This window comes from Eleutherodactylus coqui, chromosome 3 (assembly GCF_035609145.1).
Source record: "Eleutherodactylus coqui strain aEleCoq1 chromosome 3, aEleCoq1.hap1, whole genome shotgun sequence".
Classification (NCBI taxonomy): Eukaryota; Metazoa; Chordata; class Amphibia; order Anura; family Eleutherodactylidae; genus Eleutherodactylus; species Eleutherodactylus coqui.
The window spans coordinates 170856960-170877497 of NC_089839.1; the positions used below are offsets into that span (position 1 = coordinate 170856960).

The 20538-nt window shown below is 41.1% G+C and overlaps 1 protein-coding gene across 1 annotated transcript in view; it reads left to right on the forward strand.

Annotated features, from left to right (window-relative positions):
* CACNA2D3 (calcium voltage-gated channel auxiliary subunit alpha2delta 3) overlaps positions 1-20538 on the forward strand; it is a 1017883-nt gene that overhangs the window by 454775 nt on the left and 542570 nt on the right. The window contains exons 10-12 of the mRNA XM_066596541.1: positions 3481-3555; positions 17329-17418; positions 19213-19326. Coding sequence (XP_066452638.1) covers positions 3481-3555; positions 17329-17418; positions 19213-19326 — 279 coding nt within the window. The remainder of the gene's footprint in view (positions 1-3480; positions 3556-17328; positions 17419-19212; positions 19327-20538) is intronic.

Below are 20538 nucleotides of genomic sequence, written 5' to 3' on the forward strand. Positions count from 1 at the left end.
AAATATAATAGATTTAAGGGCTCTTTCACACGGCTATGTTTTAACATGTGCTCGCCGGCGCCGTAAAAACGCCTGAGCAGGCACACAAATCTAATGTTTGGACACCTGTTCAGATGGCATGGGCCCGACAAATATACGCCGAGGCCGCCATACCGTCATGCCGTTGCCCTTCCCTCCCCCTCGCCGGCTCACCTCCTCTCTCCTCCCCTCTGGCTGTTTGCAATAGTAGGGGGTGGGACGGGGATGGAGCCGCAACCATGAAGTGAGGAGGCCGTGTGGGATACGGTAGCGCTTAGCCCTGCCCATGCCCCACCCCTTCTCATTGCAAACAGCCGGAGGGGGGGAGAGAAGGGGGAAGGAATTTAGCAATCATGCTGCTAAACTTCCTCCCACCTCCCTTCTCTGGTAGCTGTATTTGGCTCTGGCCAACATATTCTGGCCAGGAAGATAGTTCTAGGACCATCTTTTTGGTCTGACGTAAAAGGGCTCAGCACTATATTGGACGGCTGGGTGCTTTTACACCATGGGAATATGGCCATGTGATCTGATGCATTGGAATCTAATGCATCAGATCATAGCGTATATCGGCCGGCCGTGAAAATGGCAGCCGATATATGCTCGTGTGAAAGAGCCCTATCAGTCACAAGCTCAAACACTGAGCTTTTACAATGCAACACATACAAATATTATGTCATAGGGGATCATTATTGTTGTCTTTCTCACTTTCTATTGTGCTAACACATTCCTGAATGCTCCAGACCAGCAAACTGCCAAAACATCTGCTTTTATAAAGGCCGTCATACTTACTTGCTGTTGATCAATTATTCAAAGGCATTTGATTACCAGCACCTGGGTGTTACTTACCTTCAATGCAGTAAGGATGTCTTTCATTTTTTTCCACACCCTGCTTCTGCAATTTGGCATAGTTTTCGTTAAACAAATAATGACACATCGTAATTTGTCATATGATTTTCATTTGAGGTTACATTTACCAAATTTTAAGATCTTCTTAGGACTAAATAGGAAGGTGCTCTATGATGGCCTGATATAGAATATGGGGTTCATATACTGTTCTTGCAAAAGGGACATCTGTATGGATGGATTTTGGGTGATCAGCAGGTTCATGGCAACTTGTGAGTCTCGGTAAGGGCCCATTATTCCCAATGATAGTGCAGGGTCATAGGCCTACATAGTGATCTTTGGTCACCAAAGTCACCATGTGGCCATTGTCTTATATTATTTCTTCCCTCTTATTTGGCAAAGGAAGTGTTACACCCTGTAGACACCAATGTCTGGGTGTAGCTGTAACCTCTAAGCTATGAATTGCTGGATGAACTGGTGAACATATGTTTATCCAGCTGTCACTTGGGTCTGCACACAAAGTCTTGATATTTACTACTTCAATATAAACTATCATTTGGAGGATTCTAGTATTGATTGAACTAGTATTCTAAAGCTTTAGGAATGGACTCTTCAGTGAAGACACCTCATCTCAGAGAGGATTACAGATAATAGAATCTGCCCTCTTCAGGCACCAGTTCCAAGCTGCAGGATTTTTAAGGAAAATAGTTTCCACTTAAAGAACAATATTCCTCCAAGCAGGATGGGAAAATCTGAATTTATATAAAGTCGGCTCTCAAAGAAAAGCCATAGCTTAAAAATGTTGGTCTCTTGGTGTTCAGAGGTTTTTCAGTTCTTTGTCACACGAGGTGCAGGAATAAAGCTTGATGATTAATGGGCCACTCTTGTAATGCATAAGGTCAGATCAACAGTGCATGACAAACACTGACAGAACATGAAAGAGACATATTCTCCATTTCCTTTGAACTAAAATACCAAATCATGCATTAAATTGCAGCACTGAGTATTATTGTAGGAGGTTGAGTGTTAACTTCACCATCTGTATACAGTTGGAGCAGGAGAGGTCATGCATTCAATGGAAAAATGCTAAAGAGAAATGGAATATTTGTGCTCAGAATCTTAAAGGTTGAAGTGCTGGCACCACATGTATCTTGAGTTTTGGTCCTCATAGACCTGGCCCAGCTGACTGTGGTGGCCGAGGTTGGTCGGGAGTTATGGAAGAAGCCAAGAGGGGTGCATTACACTGTTTCTGTAACTCCCATTTTAGCAAATAAGAGTTACAGAAACGTCGTAGAATAGCAAGTGGTGTTTCTGTAACTCAGGCTGGGCGGTTGATTCCATGACTCCCAACCACCTTACCCGCCTTATACAGGAGTATTCACATCATGGCCATGATTGGTCGAGATGGGAATACCCCATTAAATACTTTGTTTTACTTATCTAGTTCTGATCCGCAGTAGCAACATGTTTAATGACCCTTCCTTATCTAGAGAATGAATATGTATATGTATGCTATGAATAAGTAGGTCTGTAGGACCTACTTCTGGGACCACCCCGTTTCCTACAAGTAGGGGCCTCTGACCCCATCCTGCTTCACCTCATCCACAACCAGGCATTAAAAGGTGGCTACAGAAACAGCTGAGCACTCTGTCTATTAATGACACTCCTATAATCACTCCCTGCAGTTATATATTACTTATCCTCACTGCAGTATCTACCCCTTTTGGCATGGCATCAACATATTAGCCTTTTCATATGAAAGCTCGTATGCATATATTACACTTAACGATATTAGGCATGTCTCTATATTACACTCTACATATAAAGGCATGTCTGGACATCACACTGTAATACTCATTAGTATCATAATATTCCTCAATTATGGATACATTTCTATACTTGTCTATTATACACTGGCTGCCGGCTTGCAGGAAAGCACCTGGCGGTTTTAGGCTTCGGGCGATTGTTGCTCGAAGGTTTTCCCGTGCAGATGATCTTCCTCTGTCCACCAGGTCAGATGATTTGAGACAATGTTGTCAGCCTATCAACTGGCCCGTGACACTATTACTTAGTTGTGCTACTGAACTTATGTTATTAGCTTGGTTCTGAGGCTGTACTTATGTTTTGAGCTTAGTTCTGGTACTGTATTTATTTACTGAGCTGTTTTTGTGTGGGTATGCTACTATCCTGCTGCTTTCTGCACAAGTAATATATAAGTCGACTGCCTATCAGTGTTATATATAACTTTTTTAGTAACAGTGCTGGTGGTCGATTCTGCGCAGGGTACCATCTAATCCAAGGCCAGCAGTAAATACACACACTAACTAGCTATCTGTAGTATGTGCAAATATACATATTAATATATTTAACCATGATAGCTTTCCTTGGCCGGGGGTGTAACTTTTCCTATTCCCTTAAACAAGACTGACTACCTACCTCCACTACTAGGTGACAAGTACATGGCTACATTTCTTAATTTACTAATAATCATTAATAAAATCTGTAAAATTTCCCGCAGATGAAAATTTTCAGTAATAGAATTTCCTATAGAATATACTCCCAGTCCATCAGGTTTATCCATCCATTGTATTTACTGTCTTTTATTGTCTCTTTTTACAGTATAATGAAGAAATTCAATACGTAGAACCATGTCTGAATGGGACACTAGTACAAGCCGACAGAAACAATAAAGAGGTAAGAGACGAAATGAATGCAGAAATTAAAAGTGCATTTTTTCATGAAAACCGCACATTAAAGATAACAGTATTCTATTGTGAGTCTGACCAGGACTGGTAGCAATATTTGCACACACTAAAAAATCTCATAGTTTTTTTTAACCTAAAATTACAAAGAAATGAAAATGACTTTATTGTTGTATACCATATCCAGAATTTCTGTGTAAGTCTGTCTATAGACATTGAAAGATAAGCTGTGTTTCTATAGGAATAGAGCAATCTATTCAATTGAATGGGTATATACTCATAGGCTTAGCGTCAGGGGGTACTGGGGTCGCCATAGTGACCCGGCCCCTGAGCTCAGGGGGCCCCGAAGGCTGCCCTCTGCCATGCCCACATGCACATTCAGTGCATTAATGGCTGGCCGTTCTATCTGCAGCAGCAAGAACGGCCAGCCTGAGAGGAAAAGCAGGGAGGTACTCACATGGGCCAGCAGGGGAGGAGGTCACATGGGACGACAGGGAAGGAGGTCACATGGGACGGCATGGCACAATGATCATGTGATCATGTGCTGCCCCCTGCTTCCTGTTGCACGGAAGACTCTGAGTTTACCTCTCCTGCTGCTGCTGTCACATGGAGGAGAAGTGGACCGAGCCCTGTGGTAAGTGTATATATGTGTGTGTATCTATCTGTCTCCCTCATCTATCTATCTATCTATCTATCTATCTATCTATCTATCTATCTATCTATCTATCTATCTATCTCTCTCTCTCATATCTATCATCTATCTATCTCCTATCTATCTATCTATCTATCTATCTATCTATCTATCTATCTATCTATCTATCATCTATCTCATCTATCTATCTATCTATCTATCTATCTATCTATCTATCTATCTATCTATCTCATAGCTATCTCATATCTATTTATCTATCTCATATCTATCTATCTATCTATCTCATATCTATCTATCTATCTATCTATCATCTATCTATCTCATATCTATCTATCTATCTGTCCATCTCATATCATATCGTATCAATCTATCTATCTATCTCATATCATATTGTATCAATCTATCTATCTCATATCTATCTATGTATCTGTCTACTATGTATCTATATACTATCTATCTATCTCACATTTATCTATCTATCCCATATCATGTTTATCTATCTCATATCTATCTATCTATCTCATATCTATCATCTATCTATCTATCTCATATCTACCTATCTATCTATCTCATATCTATCTATCTATCTATCTATCTATCTATCTATCTATCTATCCATCTATCTATCTCCCATCTATCTATCTCATATCATATCGTATCAATCTATCTATCTCATATCTATCTATCTATCTTATATCTATGATTTATCTATCTATCTACTATCTATTTATCTATCTATCTTATATCTATGATTTATCTATCTATCTACTATCTATTTATCTATCTATCTACTATCTATCTATATACTATCTATCAATCTCATATATATCTATCTATCTCATATCTATCTATCAAATCTATCTATCTGTCTACTATCTATCTATCTCACATTTATCTATCTATCCCGTATCATGTTTATCTATCTCATATCTATCTATATCTATATATCTACCTCATATCTATCTATCTATCTATCTATCTATCTATCTATCTATCTATCTATCTATCTATCTATCTATCTATCTATCTACTATCTATCCCATATCTATCTATCTCATATCTATCTATCCATCTCATATCTATCTATATGATATCTATCTATCTATATCATATCTATTATAGATGAGTGCGTATACTCGCTAAAGGCAATTGCTCGAGCGAGCATTGCCTTTAGCGAGTATCTCCCCCGCTCGAGACTGCAGGTTCGGGTGCCGGCAGCGGGCACGGAGCTGTGGGGCGGAACAGAGGGGAGATCTCTCTCTTTTCCCCCCGCTCCCTCCTGCTGACAGCCGCTACTCACCGCTCCCCCGTGCCGGCACCCGAACCTGCAGTCTCGAGCGGGGGAGATACTCGCTAAAGGCAATACTCGCTCGAGCAATTGCTTTTAGCGAGTATACTCGCTCATCTCTAATATCTATCTATATCATATCTATCTATAATCTATCCATCCATCCAGCTATATCATATCTATCTATCCATCCATCCAATATCTATCTATCTATCTATCTATCTATCTATCTATCTATCCATCTATATCATATCTTTCTATCTACCTATATACTATCCATCCATCCATCCATCGAATATCTATCTGTCCATCCATCCAATATCTATCTATCTCTCCATCCATTTATCCATCCGTCTATCTATCTATCTATCTATCTAATGTCCGTCCGTCTATCTATCTCACATCTATCTATCTCATATCTATCTATCTATCTATCTATCTCTCTCATATCTATCTATCCCATATCTATCTATCTCCTATCTATCTATCTATCTATCTATCTATCTATCTATCTATCTATCTATCTATCTATCTATCTATCTAATGTCCGTCCGTCTATCTATCTATCTCATATCTATCTATCTATCTATCTATCTATCCCATATCTATCTATCCCATATCTATCTATCCCATATCTATCTATCTCCTATCTATCTATCTATCTATCTATCTATCTATCTATCTATCTATCTATCTATCTATCTCCTATCTATCTCCCATCTATCTATCTAATCTATCTATCTATCTATCTATCTATCTCATATCTATCTCATATCTATCTATTATCTATCTATCTCCTATCTATCTATATCAATCTATCTATCTCCTATCTATCTCACATCTATCTATCTATCAATCTATCTCTGCTGTAAGTTATACATCACCCTGGATTTACTGTATTCACACTTTACACACAATAAAAAAAACGCTTCTAAACCACATGCGGTTTTTAATGGTGTCTGCAGCTCCTTAATAACTTACGTGGTCTTTAAATACTGCATGCAGGTTTTTTATGTGTTTTTCTTTATTGTGGTTCTAAAGTGGAACAAAAACATGACCCCCCCTAAGGCCGCTCTCACACACGTGTTCAGAAAACGCTGCTCGAAATCGTGGCATTTTGACCGGAATTTCAAGCAGCGTTTTCGAACACAGGTCACAGCGTCTGACAGCGCTTTTTAATGCACCCCATCATTATGATGAGTGATGACGTGTGTTAAAAACCACGAAAACGCAGGAACAGAACAGACAGCTCTCGAAAATCACAGCGTTAGAAACACCATGTTCGATCGCAGATTTGAGTAAGCTCATGAAAATCTATGGGAGTGTTGTACCGCGGTTAGTACGGCGCTCAGGACACTGCGCTAATAGCGGTAAAAAGAGGTGTGTGTGAGAGTGGCCTGCGGGGCTACAAACAAATTTTCATGTTCAGGAAATGCGTCATGCTTGGAAAGATTATGCCAAGGGGCGGATCATGTATGCAGCATGATCTAGGTATGGGTACGGGGGAGTGTGGGGTGGAGGCCCGGGGGGGGGGGGGGCCCTGAGCTGAACTTTTGCACCCGGGCCCCTAAGCCCTTAGGTACGCCCCTGTATATGCTTGTTACAGTATCAGGACCCTTTTAACCAGTAAACAAACTACGTATGTGCCTAGGGTCCAGAGATAGGAAGGGCCCGGAAATATGTAAAAACAAAGTTGTTAAAACAAAAGTGAGGAAAGACTAATATTGTTTTACAAAATAGTAACAAAAGCATTAAAGTGGGATATACTTTTTTTCAAAAATGTGCTCAGCCTACTGTAGTAAAATACCAGAATACATACTTACCTTGCCTGCTCTCCCGCCCTTGCTGTTTCACTGCTACTCTTTCCCCGTTCTCCTGTCCCTGCAGTTTCACCGCTACTCTGTGCCCACTGAACTTAACTTCAGGGAGGAGAGTGATGACAACACAATACTAGGTCATGTGACCGCTAAGGCATGGCCCTTTTGTTGGGGATGACATCACATGTTTACTGCACCTGAGAATGAAGTTCAGCAGGGACCGAGTGCCAGCAAAACTGCAGCGGTGGGGGAGTGGGGAAGGTGAGTATGTTTTCTGTTACTTTATTACAGCAAGCTGAGCAACGTTTTGAAAAGTACGTCCCTGAATAATTTCATATTTCACAGCTTTCTACATAGAAGTATTACACATGCACAGACTGCTTGAGTTGTGCTGTGTTCAGGTACTGTATGTCTGTGAGGACAGAAAACAAGGAAAGGAAAGTTGTTTGATAGTCATAATTCATCCGTTCAGTAAGGAAGCAAAGAGTTAAAGTGTTAACTGCACTTTCAGGTAACTTTTCAGAACAAGGTTCAGTTCACATGTTCATCGTGTTGTTTTAATCATGAGTTCTGTCAGAAAAATCCTGGAAAAAATATTGTCGCATTCTGCGCTGGTTTTTCCGGTAAAATGACAAAAACCATGATGGAAACTAGACAGAGCCCTTTATACAGTAGTTAACGGGTGCCATCAGGTGCTGTTTGTTTTTTGTAATATTGATTGATCAAATTGTCATATTTTTTTTGTTCTTCTGCGCATGAGAAATAACACTATATCTGGCCCTTATATCACTTGTAGCCTGCGTCTTTCATCAAATTTTCTCTTCTGCAGTCTGTATCTCTAGTCAGTCTATTCCAAGCTGGTTGGAGGAGCCTGCTGTTACGCTGGCTTTTATGCACTGCATATGGAGTAAACAGGATTTGTTCTTTTTTGCACACATAACATTAGCATGGAGGACAGTGTACAGCAGTACTGAGCAGTGTAGCTGGGATTTCGGTACTTGTCAGACACAATAATTCACTCATGAATGCAACTGTAGTACTGTCTATTAAGGTGAAATTAACCAAAAAGGTTGAAGCGACAACAGAGTTTGCTCATAGAAAAATTCTAAATGTGTTTTCTGAATTATGAATTTTTGATCTCTTCCGATAGGCTGTTGCTGTGTTGTGCAATACTAATAGTTGAAAATGCAATCCAAAAAAACTATTGTAAATACTACTGCTCCACCTGTGACCTGATAGTTACTTATCCGTAGTTATTGTGTACAGTGTATTCGGTTCGGAGGGGGCCGGAATTCACCTTAATGTCTAGGGCCTGCTTGTTATGTATATAAGTAAGTGGCAAAGTATCATTTAATATCACTGGTCAACTTCCTTTCACCACAATCATTTTTAAGGATAAAAAAAGCATAAAAAATAGTGACAAATCTGTCAGGTCCGGAGGGTTGCTTTAAATCTTCAGTCTTTAATACATTTGAAAATTCCGTTTTGTATAACCTGTGACAGCTTGGGGACATGCGTGTACTTTTTCATATCTTAAGGAACTTGACCTGACATTGACTGTGAGTCTCACCAGTGAATGGGCTATCAATTGTGATATAATGTCCCTATCTTCCAACAACAGATGGAGTCTTCCCTGTGTTACACTGATTGAAAATAAAAAGACATGATTTTTTATCTTCAAGTTGCCTTATCTTTTGTTTTTCTGCATCCTTTTTAAGGAACATGATATGAAGTTGTTTGACAAACAGTGAACAGAAAATACTACATCTTCTTTTGGCATATACTGGGCAGTATAGTAGGAACTTATGACTGAAAGGACCAATTATGAGGTGTTTCAAAAAGATGGACCCAATTTCAGAGCAGTATAATTTATGGTGGCAATATGTTGCAATTGCACAAAAAGTTACAAATGGTTTAATGAGTTCTAAAGTTTTAGTAAGCATTTTATAAATGCTCTCTGTGCCCTCCACCTGCTGTACGGACAATATCGAGATGGCAGTTGAATTCATCCCAAACATCTCAGGGTATCTTCAGAGGTAGCAGATTTGCTGTGGACTTTGATGCAGATCTGCTGTTAATATCACCTCTTTAATTTGAATTCAGTTGAAAGAGTTGAATCTGCAGCAAATCAACGACTTCCACTGAGGCCAATCACTACCATGATTCTGTGATTTTGGTCTTTGATGTTGCAGGGTGTAATGTTTGGGTATCATGCAATCCAAGAGTGTAGCGCCAAGTCTTAGAGTTCTGTGAGACCTATCCAACATTGGGGCAGTGTGTCATTTAGAAAACATCAAACCTGTAGGTGCCAATGTAACAGCACTCAGTCTTGCTGAAAATTGAAGTCACCTTAATCTTCATTAAATTGCGGAAGGAGACAATTCTGCAGCATTTTGAGATACACTTGCCCCATAACTGTTTTTCCCTCGAAAAAGAAAGGGCCATAAACCTTTCTTTGACAAATGGCACAAAACACATTCACTTCCGAAGAATTACGCTCATGCTCTATAATATTGTGTGGATTCTCTAATCCCTGTATGTTCACATTGTGACAGATGACTTTACTGCTTAAATGAAGTGTCACTAAAAATCAAACACGATAAGAAACTGTTGTCCTTGTGTTGTGGGTTCACCATCTTGTGAATAACTGAGGCTAGTGGCCACCTGGGCCATTCTGGCCAGACTGTTAGGAAGTATTGGGACCAGTGAAGGTACAAACATAAGGCGACCAGGCTCAGAATGCCCTTGATAGACCACTAGTAGAAAGGGTTGCCTGATCATCCAACAACAGCACGTTTGGTACAAGGCCCTGTGTCTTTTGGAACCATTTCTTTTTGCTTGGCTGAAGGACATTTGGTCTCATGGCGCCCATTACCTGTACTGCCTTTGACATCCACCCACCTTTGCCTATGTTTACAGTGTTGTCATGAACAATGAAATTGGACTGCTACAGAGTGGAACCGGGTTGTTTTCCATGTCATTACGATGATAGCAAATATGTTTTTTCATGTGTTTTATACACTTTTTTATTTTACATTTTTATGTCCCTTTTGAGGACTTGAAGCATACAAGCTCTGATCGCTATTATCTCTTGTAATAGCGATCATAGCACAAGGCAGGCCCAGACACTAGTGTATTGCGTTCGGTTGACGGTGAGCGCTTTACAACCCACAATCATTGTACAGTTCTCATTGATCCCCGCTGTTACAGCTGGCTCCCGCTGTGGAATGACGTAGGCTCACGTCTGATCCTGTGCCACCCACAGGACTTGGATTTATGTTTGTTTAAAGTACCCCCAGCAAGGACGTAAAGTTACATCCTGCAGTGTTGAGGTGTTAATTTCTCCAGTGGTGGCACTGTAGAGTAATTGAACACTCTCTACCAGGTTCCACCATAGAGTACAGTTGATCTCCAGGGTTTTCTCCACCAAGACAACCCGTGATCAACTTATCATCAGGGGAACCGTCTATCAAAAAGAGATTGTCCAAAACTGAAAAACTCTCAAGTACTCAATTGACGCCCAGTAACATAGTATAACCCTCTTATTTAGAGTGTTAATTCTCTAGAAAGTATAAAGTGAAGGTTGTACTATATTTCCATTTTAGAACATGTTCCATTCCCAAGGACTGGTATTTATAAGATGAATCAGCATTAACTTTATGGCTTTCCTTTATTGAGGCTTCTGTAGAAAGAGCAAATCTTTCAGCATCTTCTCCCTTCAGACGGAACATTCCGAAAGTGCCTTGTAGCAAGAGTGTTGATTTCCCCTGTAACAGAGGGCTTTGTAAGTCACATGATATTTGCAGAAATACCTCAGCACCTTTCATCGTAGTTTAATATGTTTCATTTTTCCGTACTTTTGATATATCCTCGAATACCATTAGAAATCACAGCTGTGAAAGTATTTTCAAGAGCGGCCAAATCATCCATAGGTTTCTTGGTCACAAGCAGTTACCTACAGCATTCGTTGGCGTACAGTGACATTACACAGAGTCCTTGTTTATATTAGATGGACGTGAATGGAAACTGGAGACTTCAATTGATCTTTACTTTACCGGAACATTTATTTCAAAGAACAACAGAAAAGTCTGAAATAAAACTGATGAGGATGGTATCTTTGTAACATCAAGACCGGAGAACATGTCATTAACTCATCATTTTCTCACCGTCACATACCAGCATCTGCTCGCTGTTGAGCCCGCAAGCAAAGAACACGGGTTCATTAAAATTCATAGTCCGTGAAACCATATTGGATGCAATTTTGTACACAAAACAAATTTGAGCATTTTATTTGATACATTCCTACAGTACACTGAACACTTCAATACATTCATTCCAGAGAGATATAATGAGGTGGGACCTTGTATATCACTGCTCTCTGTCACTTCTCAGCCGAATAGAGTCAGGAAATACCACATCACCCTTATGTGTGCCCAAGAGATATGTAGCATAAAATTGTGATTCTTGAATGGATCAATGAGTTCCTTTTCATCATACCATGCAGCATTTTCCATTGAATGTGAACATTTTAAGTAAAAATTAAATGTCCCATTAAAATAAGCAGTAGGGCAGCATTTATCATATGCTATGCGCCTAATTTTTGGCTTAGAAAAAGTCCCAAAAGTAGCAACTATTTCAGCACTCGCTAGTCTTGAAAAGTGAGTGTGGTTTACAGAAGTAGGCGTAGTCTCTATCTCTGTGAAATTATCATTAAAATAAAGTCAGAAATGTGAGCTGATTCATTAGTAACATCGATAATGCTTGGAGTGGTCAGTGGCAAGAGAAGACCTGGCCACCGAAGAACATGCTGGTTGATACTATTAAAGCCGACACCAGCATGTAGATGATAGGACTGAAAGAAGCCGTATAAAACAGAACCTCGTGGAGGGCTAATCCATAAAGTGTCAGAGAGTCAGGCCAGACTAAACGGATAAGATAGAATGTGTGGTAGGCACTCCAATTATTTCAGTGGGGCTGACGGAGATACCTGAGGACTAAGACCCCATTTACACTGAAAGATGATCGCTCAAAAATAGCTCAAACCACAGTTTGAGTGACAGTTTTTAGCGATCATCTTTGCATAGTCTATAGTAGCTAATTAGCTATTAAAGATCTACGCAGGCGGAGCGGGACACCGCCGCTATCGCTCAGCAAACAATATAGCTGTATTGTGAACTACCTCTGGGACAGGAGCTGAAAGAATCTTATCAGCGCTGCCGACTGTGATAACAGCCTGCACCACTGATAAGAGTTCATCGCTCAATTCTAGAAAACTCGAACTGAGTGAGGAAGGAATCGTGCACGAAAACTGCACCATGTCCATGCATTTAGACGCAACAGTTATCACTCAAAAGATGGCTTTGAGCAAATTTTGAGCAAGAATCGTTGTGTCTAAATGGGCCTTTAACTATCCTTGCAGTCCCACTGAAAGTGAATAAAGTACTAGTATGCTTACATGACCAACACTGCATTCAGTCTCCTCTTCACTGTGTTGAGGTACAATAAGCCCATAGTGAGGAGGATGGGGACATGGAACCCCATTCTCAGGATCAGTGGGGGGGCTCAGTGGTGAGACCCCTCCTGTGGATAGGCAATAACTTGTGATCCTGGTACAACCCCTTAAAGATATGTGAGTCTTTTAATACATTTGGCACAATTTACTAGAAATCACTTTATAGTTGCAGTAATTTATATAGGTGCCCTACTTCATGGTTTACTATTCAGTACCTAAACAACAGAAATCAATCAAAACACTAGGGTGTGTACTTTTCCATGGGTTTGGGCACCAAATGTAAGATCTGGGGTGCAAGCTCTGAGTGCTCAGACAATTAAGGTAAATAGTGCCCCCCATTGTAGTGACAAGTGAGACACTTTGTTAGACTGTACAGGTTGCTCACCCAAACCATGACTGCAATACCCACATAACAGAGGAAGATAAAGAGTAGCTATTCTATTCTTTACTGTTGAGCTAAACGCAATATCTTGGGGCATACAACTGCACATACTATATAAATGTGCCTCTACCTGGGAGCAACACATAAAAGCACAAGAGGACTCCATGCGACCACATGGCTACAAGTTGGGCATGAGTAATTCTAGTTTTGCGCATTTCCCTTTAATTTTTTTTAGCTAAGCTAATCATAACCCTTGAAACTGAAATTGAACTAATTTTTCTCACATTGTAAAATATGTCTTCATGATTTACCAAAAGACTTTGCTTGAAATTACAATTACTGCAATCCTATTTTCAATAGCAATAAACAAATCCAAAGCCATTGATCTAGAAATGCCATAAGCTGCAGTAACATAACAATGTGGCTGAGCTCACAAGCCCCGGCAGAACTTGATTCCTATCCAGCTAAATGACAATCCATATTTTTCCAAGTGACACTTTTCATTTGCCGTTATACATTTTTCCGCATCCTTGCGACGAATTACCTCGTTAATTATACAACAGCTACTTGCTTTGCATATAATTTACCAACATGTTTGTTACTTAAAGAGCTTAACACATTTATGTCCACAATCCTTATTTAGATAAGCTAAGTCTGTCTTTGCCTTGTGGCTATTGGAGCATCGAGCTGCTCAACCATGTTTAGTAGGTTAACGTGAGCGCTAAACTGCTCTAATTAGCAAAGGATTCCCAGCAGTTCATATAATCAGTGCAGAATCTACAAAGATCTCTGATGAGAGTTTATAGAGCTTCATCTATTGTGTTTGCATTGGTTACATAGGTTGTTAAAGACTTGACTCACAAAGCTAGCCCTTATTCACACGAACGGATTAAAATCATGGCTATCTAAAAGAATTGGATTCCAATGCATTTGCTCAGATGGTCAATTTTCTGGTGCGTAAAATCGTCCGGCCGGAAAAGATAGCACATATGCTGCCGATTCCAGACGGACGCTTTTACACATGGCCAGAAAAGATAGGTCTTGCCCTATCTTTTGGCTGCAATCAGACGGCAGCTTCCATAGAAGCCTTTTCGAGCTGCAGGTGTAGTCACCCAAAACACCTATTTCTGGCCCTTCCATAATTGTCATACATGTCATGTCTTTAATGTAGATGCTCTGTGCAAAGAGTTTTGCTTGCTGTTATGTGTATTGCACAGCTGCAGCATGTAAGAGGTTAATGGCTGAAAATGGCTGGGATATGTCTGGAAAAGTATCAATATCTATCTAGTCACGTGATGTCTATACCCTGTAAATGTGAGAGATTGGGGTGTAGTCCCGGAGTTCCTGATCTGCAATGGTTGAGAGAGGAGTGAGAGTGCCAGCCACATGGGGGTACCTAAAACCCTCATGTGGTGAAGTGATGGAAGAGGAGGAAAGGTATCCTGAGGCCTCCCATGCCAGGAGCCACCTCTGAAGAGAGTAAGGAGTGAGAAGTCCTCTGTGCAGAGCTGTCTTCCAGAGTGCAGAGTGAGTGTCAGTGGAGTGTTCCCTTTCCCCCATCCTCCTCCAAAGTATATACAGCATTTTCAAGGACCGAAACTGTGCCCATTCCATGTGTGTTGTGTGGTTTTTTGTGCACATATACATTGCGCTCTTCATGCACACAAAAAAGACGCAAGAAGGCCCTATTGTTTTTTGCATACATATGCATATGTCATGCCTATTCACTGTGTATCTATGCAATCCCATTGACTTTAATGGATTATTTCAGTCCATATTACGAACCTAAATAGGATATGCTGTGATTTTTGTTTTTATGTGCATAAATACGTGTGTGAAAAACGCAGGTCTGAATACCCCAATGCAAATCAATGGGGTTTCAGCAGTTTGAGTTAGACATGTAAAAAATATTCACGAAATACGATGCTCAAATACGCCCGTATAAATGAGCCTTAAGGCAGAAATCTGTCGAAAAGCTTATCTAAAGTACCAATTGTATTACTGCTGAGTGCAGTCATTGGTAATTGGAAAGTCACTGATGACATATGACAGACTGGCACCATTGGGGACGCATCATCTGGTGTGACTACACAAGTATTCAGATGGATCTGTACATTGTCGGGCTTCACCATATGGCCATCTAATATTTGTCCTGTATGTCCATATTATATTACGTTTATAGATAAAATATGCTTAGATGGAAATTAAACTAAAATACAATATAAAATAATTTTCGAGTACTATAAATGGAACTGCTACCGCCATTTTTGTCACCCACATCTACATCCAGTAGACATCCACTGGTCCAGTTCTCACTAGTCTGCCGCAACTGTCGGTCCACCATGCGGCTGAACGTGACAGTGAAATTGTCAGGCTTGCAGAATAGACAATCTTGCGCCACAAATCCAAATCTCGGATTAAGGGCTTATTCATAGGGATGTAGTTGTGAAAGCATTTGCGCGAAAAAAAATTGTGCACGCAATACGCAGTAAATAGAACCCATTGATTCCAATGGGTTCATTCACAAGTGCAATTGCGCAGGGAAAGAGAACATTTTGAAGTCAGGAAACTAATTTGCCATTTCAATGGCTGAAAGCATTATTGCACATTTTTTTCTCGTGCACAAGAAGTACAGTAAAAAATGCAGTTGCGTGTACAAATGAGCGCATTTTACTCGCACAGATTTTGCTTGCGCCAAAAAACAGAACCTGCTCTATTTTTCTACGTATTCGTGTAGCAAAACTGCCATAGAAATGCATGGCAGGAGCGAAATTATGCAAGGGTGTGCCACTGCGTAAACCACTGGAAAAGAAGACAGCTGGACATCATTAGGCTTTAATAGCCAATGAATTCCACGAAAGAGAGTGCCACGCATGCGTGTGAACTGGCTAGTGCTAGTGCTCTGGACAGTGCTTGATTGTGCAGACTGCAGTCTTCCCCTGCTATGAAGTTCTACTAATCTGTTAAAGTCATCTTGTGTCAAATGCCTGTAATACAATAGATCAGACATGGCTAACAGGTGACTCCAAGCATTGGGCCAGTGGACATTAAACCTGTGTTAAAGGGGTTGTTTGGGTCTTTACTATTAAAGCGACCTGGCCAAAGGAAAACAACTTTTCTGACTACCTGATACACACTGTGCATTACTATGCACACTACACCTGCTTTGATTTGCCAGTGCTGTCTGCATGAGCTGGCCAATTAGAGCAGCATGTAGTGTCATAGACTAATGATACATACTCTACACAGTGTGCCCCAGGTAGTCAGAGAAGCGGTATGGCCATCTTTGTTTATCCACGACCGGAAGGTTACTTTAATGAACTATCCGCAGGGTAAGGCATCAATAGTTGATTGGCAGGGTTCGGCGATCACTGTGGACAGGATATCCAATCAGCTGATATCGGACCAGCTATCATATTGGACAAAGCTAATAGTAGACAGCTCTCTCTGTAGTGCAGCTCCCCAGCTTGAATTAAATGGGAGCTGTGCCCAGAATGCCAAAACATCCTGCTTTGAGCTCTGTCCTCAATGACCAAAGACCCTATGAGCAGCTTATTGGCAAGGATAGTGAATTTTGGGCCCTTGCGAATTAACTGTTGCTGAGTGAGAAGAAAAAAGGGGATCCTTGGCAATGTACTCAAAAGAAGGAATCTGCATCAGGGGTGTACATAAATGCTGTTTCGTAGAGGTCAAAGCAAGATAGGTAGAGTGAAGGTGCTCCCGGGCTAGTGCACTGGTTGATCAATGGTCAAGTTACATAATGTTAGGCTGAAAGAAGACAATTTCCATGCAGTTCAGCCCGTTTCCACCCCCCCTTGTTGATCCAGAGGAAGGCAAAAAAAACCCAATGGGGCAGAAGCCAATTCAAGTTAGCATCATATGACATTGTAGATAGTTAAGTGAATAAGTAGGACTCTGGCTTCGCTCTTCATCTGAGTTAGCGCTTGCCAATAGCGTGTACCAGAGTCCTACCTCTTCACTCAATTCTTTACAACAACTATTGCTGACCTGTCCTGAGGATCGGTTGTCAATAGTAAAGTCCCCGAAGACACTGTTTAAAGTTGGTAATTTTGATACAAAAATATGCTAATTATGTTTTCCCTCTTCATTTTAGCACTTCAGGGAGCACCTAGACAAACTTTCAGCTAAAGGGATTGGAATGCTAGACATAGCGCTGAACGAAGCCTTTGATTTGCTGAACGAGGTTAGTAATATAGTATTTATGATAATATCTATGATGCTTTTTTTGAAAATGCTGTTACCTTTTGCTTCATTCACAATATATGTCATGGTGTTTAGCATCATTGATTGTTCTTCTTAGGGCTTATTCACATGGGTGTCAAAATTGCGCAAAATCTGCGCAAAACATTACCTGAATGGACAACTTTTCTGCGCTGAAATCCCGAGCTATATCAGCATTGAAACAATGCTGATGAGCGACGGTAAAAAGGCGCTGCTGTTCGGGAGTTTGGGGACGAGAGAGATCGCGGCAGCAGCCCCGAAGTCCCTCTGAACGGCAAGTTTTTCAGTTTTTAAATGTCCTGCCAAGGGATGAGGGGACTCCCCGGGGTTTCCCTTCATCTCTCTCTCCAGTGAAGTGAAGCCCTGCGGTGATGAAGGGGGTACCCCCAGAGCTTCCCTTCATTGCCGGGGGCTCCTTTCATCTCAGCTGGGATGGAGGGATTCCCCTGCAGGGGAGATGAAGGAATTCCCCAGCAGCGTGGATGCCGGGGTTAACCTGCAGGGGAGATGGAGGGATTTTCCTATTGCTGGGGAATCCTTTCATCTCCTCTACAGGGGAACCCCAGCATACGTGCTGCAGGGGAATCCCTTAAATCTCCCTTTGACAGCTGCCTCACATAATCTCCCATAGGAGTCTGTGAAGGCTTCTTCGCTTTGTGCACCATAGATAGGTCAGGTCCATTATTTTCACGCAGCAGGGAGTTTCAGTTGCTGAATTTCAGTCGCTGATGTCCTATATTTTTAGGTGCAATTTTTTTTTTTTTGCGCGCCTAAAATTTATTCATCGGAACATTTCCATAGGAAACCATTGATTCTAATAGTCGCGTTTTTTTGCGCATGTAAGTTAGCTGCGCAAATTCTCTCATTTGAATGAGGCTTTAGGCTGCTTTCACACGGCCAAGAAAGTCGTGCGATATTTGTGCGTTGTGAGATACATGAATCACGCACAAATATGAACCCTATTCTTTAGAATAGAGTCATATACTTGAGCATGTTCTAACTTTTCGCATACCTCGGAACTTATCAACCATTGTTTTCAATGGGACTGTAAAACACAAAACCGCGAGTGCGATACAAGGTTTCCCATTGAAAACTATGGGAAACACTTGCCGATCCTCTGCCGCGGCTGACAGTCACACTGGAGGATCGCAACTCCTAAGAATTGATGGGAGTCCTTTTTGACATCCGCATGTACTTAGCACGTTCTCGAGCGCAATATTGGGGTGAGTTTCAAGGCCCAATATGGCACTCGCCAGTATGCAGGAAGCCTAAGGTGGTCATACACATTAGTTTAATGTGTTTATGCCTGTGTGATACTGGCCTTAGACCTGATTCACACAGGCGTATTTGTGCAGTGAATAGAACCGATTCATTTCAATTGGTTCGTTCATATGCACATATTTTTCCTCCGCAGTTCAGTTGCACTTTGTAATTGTGTAGGAAAAAGAACATATATGGAGTAATTAGCCATTTCAATCATGCATATTTTTTGTCTGCATGCAAATGCATATGCCTTGCGTGCAGAAAAAGAGCTTGTAAAATATGCTGATGCACAGACCAAAAAAAGCATTGTTCATTCCGTAAATACGCAGCACTCATGAGCGCAAATCCGCACAGATTTGTATGAATCTGGCCTTATGCTATTGTGTGAACCCAGATTGCTTGGCTTCACCAGTGTCACTATGTAGTGCCTCAATCTGTGTAACATTATCCTAGGATGTGCCGTAATGACATACTATATGTCTCTTCTATGCAGTTCAACCACACAGGAGAAGGAAGCATCTGCAGTCAAGCCATAATGTTAATTGCTGATGGGGCCGTCGACACCTATGATACAATATTTGCCAAATACAACTGGCCAGACAGAAAGGTGAGTTCAATTCATAAACAGCTGCATCGGGAGCACAGGTTTAGTTTGGCGCCTAGCTTGTGACCAACCATTGACTTAATGTAATGTAGCATTTTATGCATTTTTCCCTACATTGTGGAGTCCGGATCTGGACATCTGATGCTAACGTCGGTGTGGCTTCTGGGCAGCTGTGGTGCAGCTGTAAAAAGGTGCTGAACAGTATGTCGGCATTAAGAGTGTAGCTAAAGGCTCATGGGCCCAGGTGCAAAAGTTTATCTTGGGTCCCAAATGTCTCTTAACCCTTAACGCAGAGGCGTAATTTGAAATTCTTGGGCCCCAATGCAAAACCTGTAACAGGGCACCCAACTATAATGCTTTATTCATAGTACTGGGCTCCCTATATAGAGAAGAGAGGTCTTATGGGCCCCCTAAGGCTCCAGGGCCTGGGTGCAACTGCATCCCCTGCATTCCCTATAGTTACACCAGTGGTCGGCATAGTTTGTAAATTGGTTATCGGCTGCACGGCTTTGCTGCCAAAGTTGCTGCTTACCTACAAGATTGTGCAGCCCCACACTACAGTGCAAGTTTCCATTAAAACTAATAGACTTCACATGCAGATTTCGCTGATAATTTGATGTTGAATTAGCGCAGATTCCACATCAAATCTGCAGTGAAAAATGCATTGTGAACATAGTCTTAGGGCTAAGAGTCTTGAAGAGGTCGTTTGACATAAATTGTTTTACAAACAGATTCTCCATGCTATAACATAACAAACAGTCGTATGCTCACCTCTCCTTGTCCCCTCACCTCCAGCACTACAGCTCCATCTTCCTTGCCCGGTTATTTACAAGCTGCAGTCAGCTTGTGTATGGTAGGATACACGCTGCAGCAGCTCGTGATGTCCCTTAAACAGGCTACTGCAGCCTATTAACATGACATCAAAGGTGAGACCAGAGCTGCCGATGTGGGAAAGGCGATAGCCAGGAGAAGTGAGTATATGACTGTTTGTTATACTATAGCATGTAGAACCTGTTTTTAACTTAGTCATTTATATTAGACAACCCCTTTAAATGACCCATATGCACAGCACTAGCAAGAGGCACAATCCTTGAGGCGTATGTTCCCTCTCCTCGCACACAGTAATAATTTACCTTTGTGCCCCTTCACAGTGATAGTGCCCTCCTATGTGCCTCTAATAGTGTTAGTTCTCTCTTATCATGAGGATCTTCATTT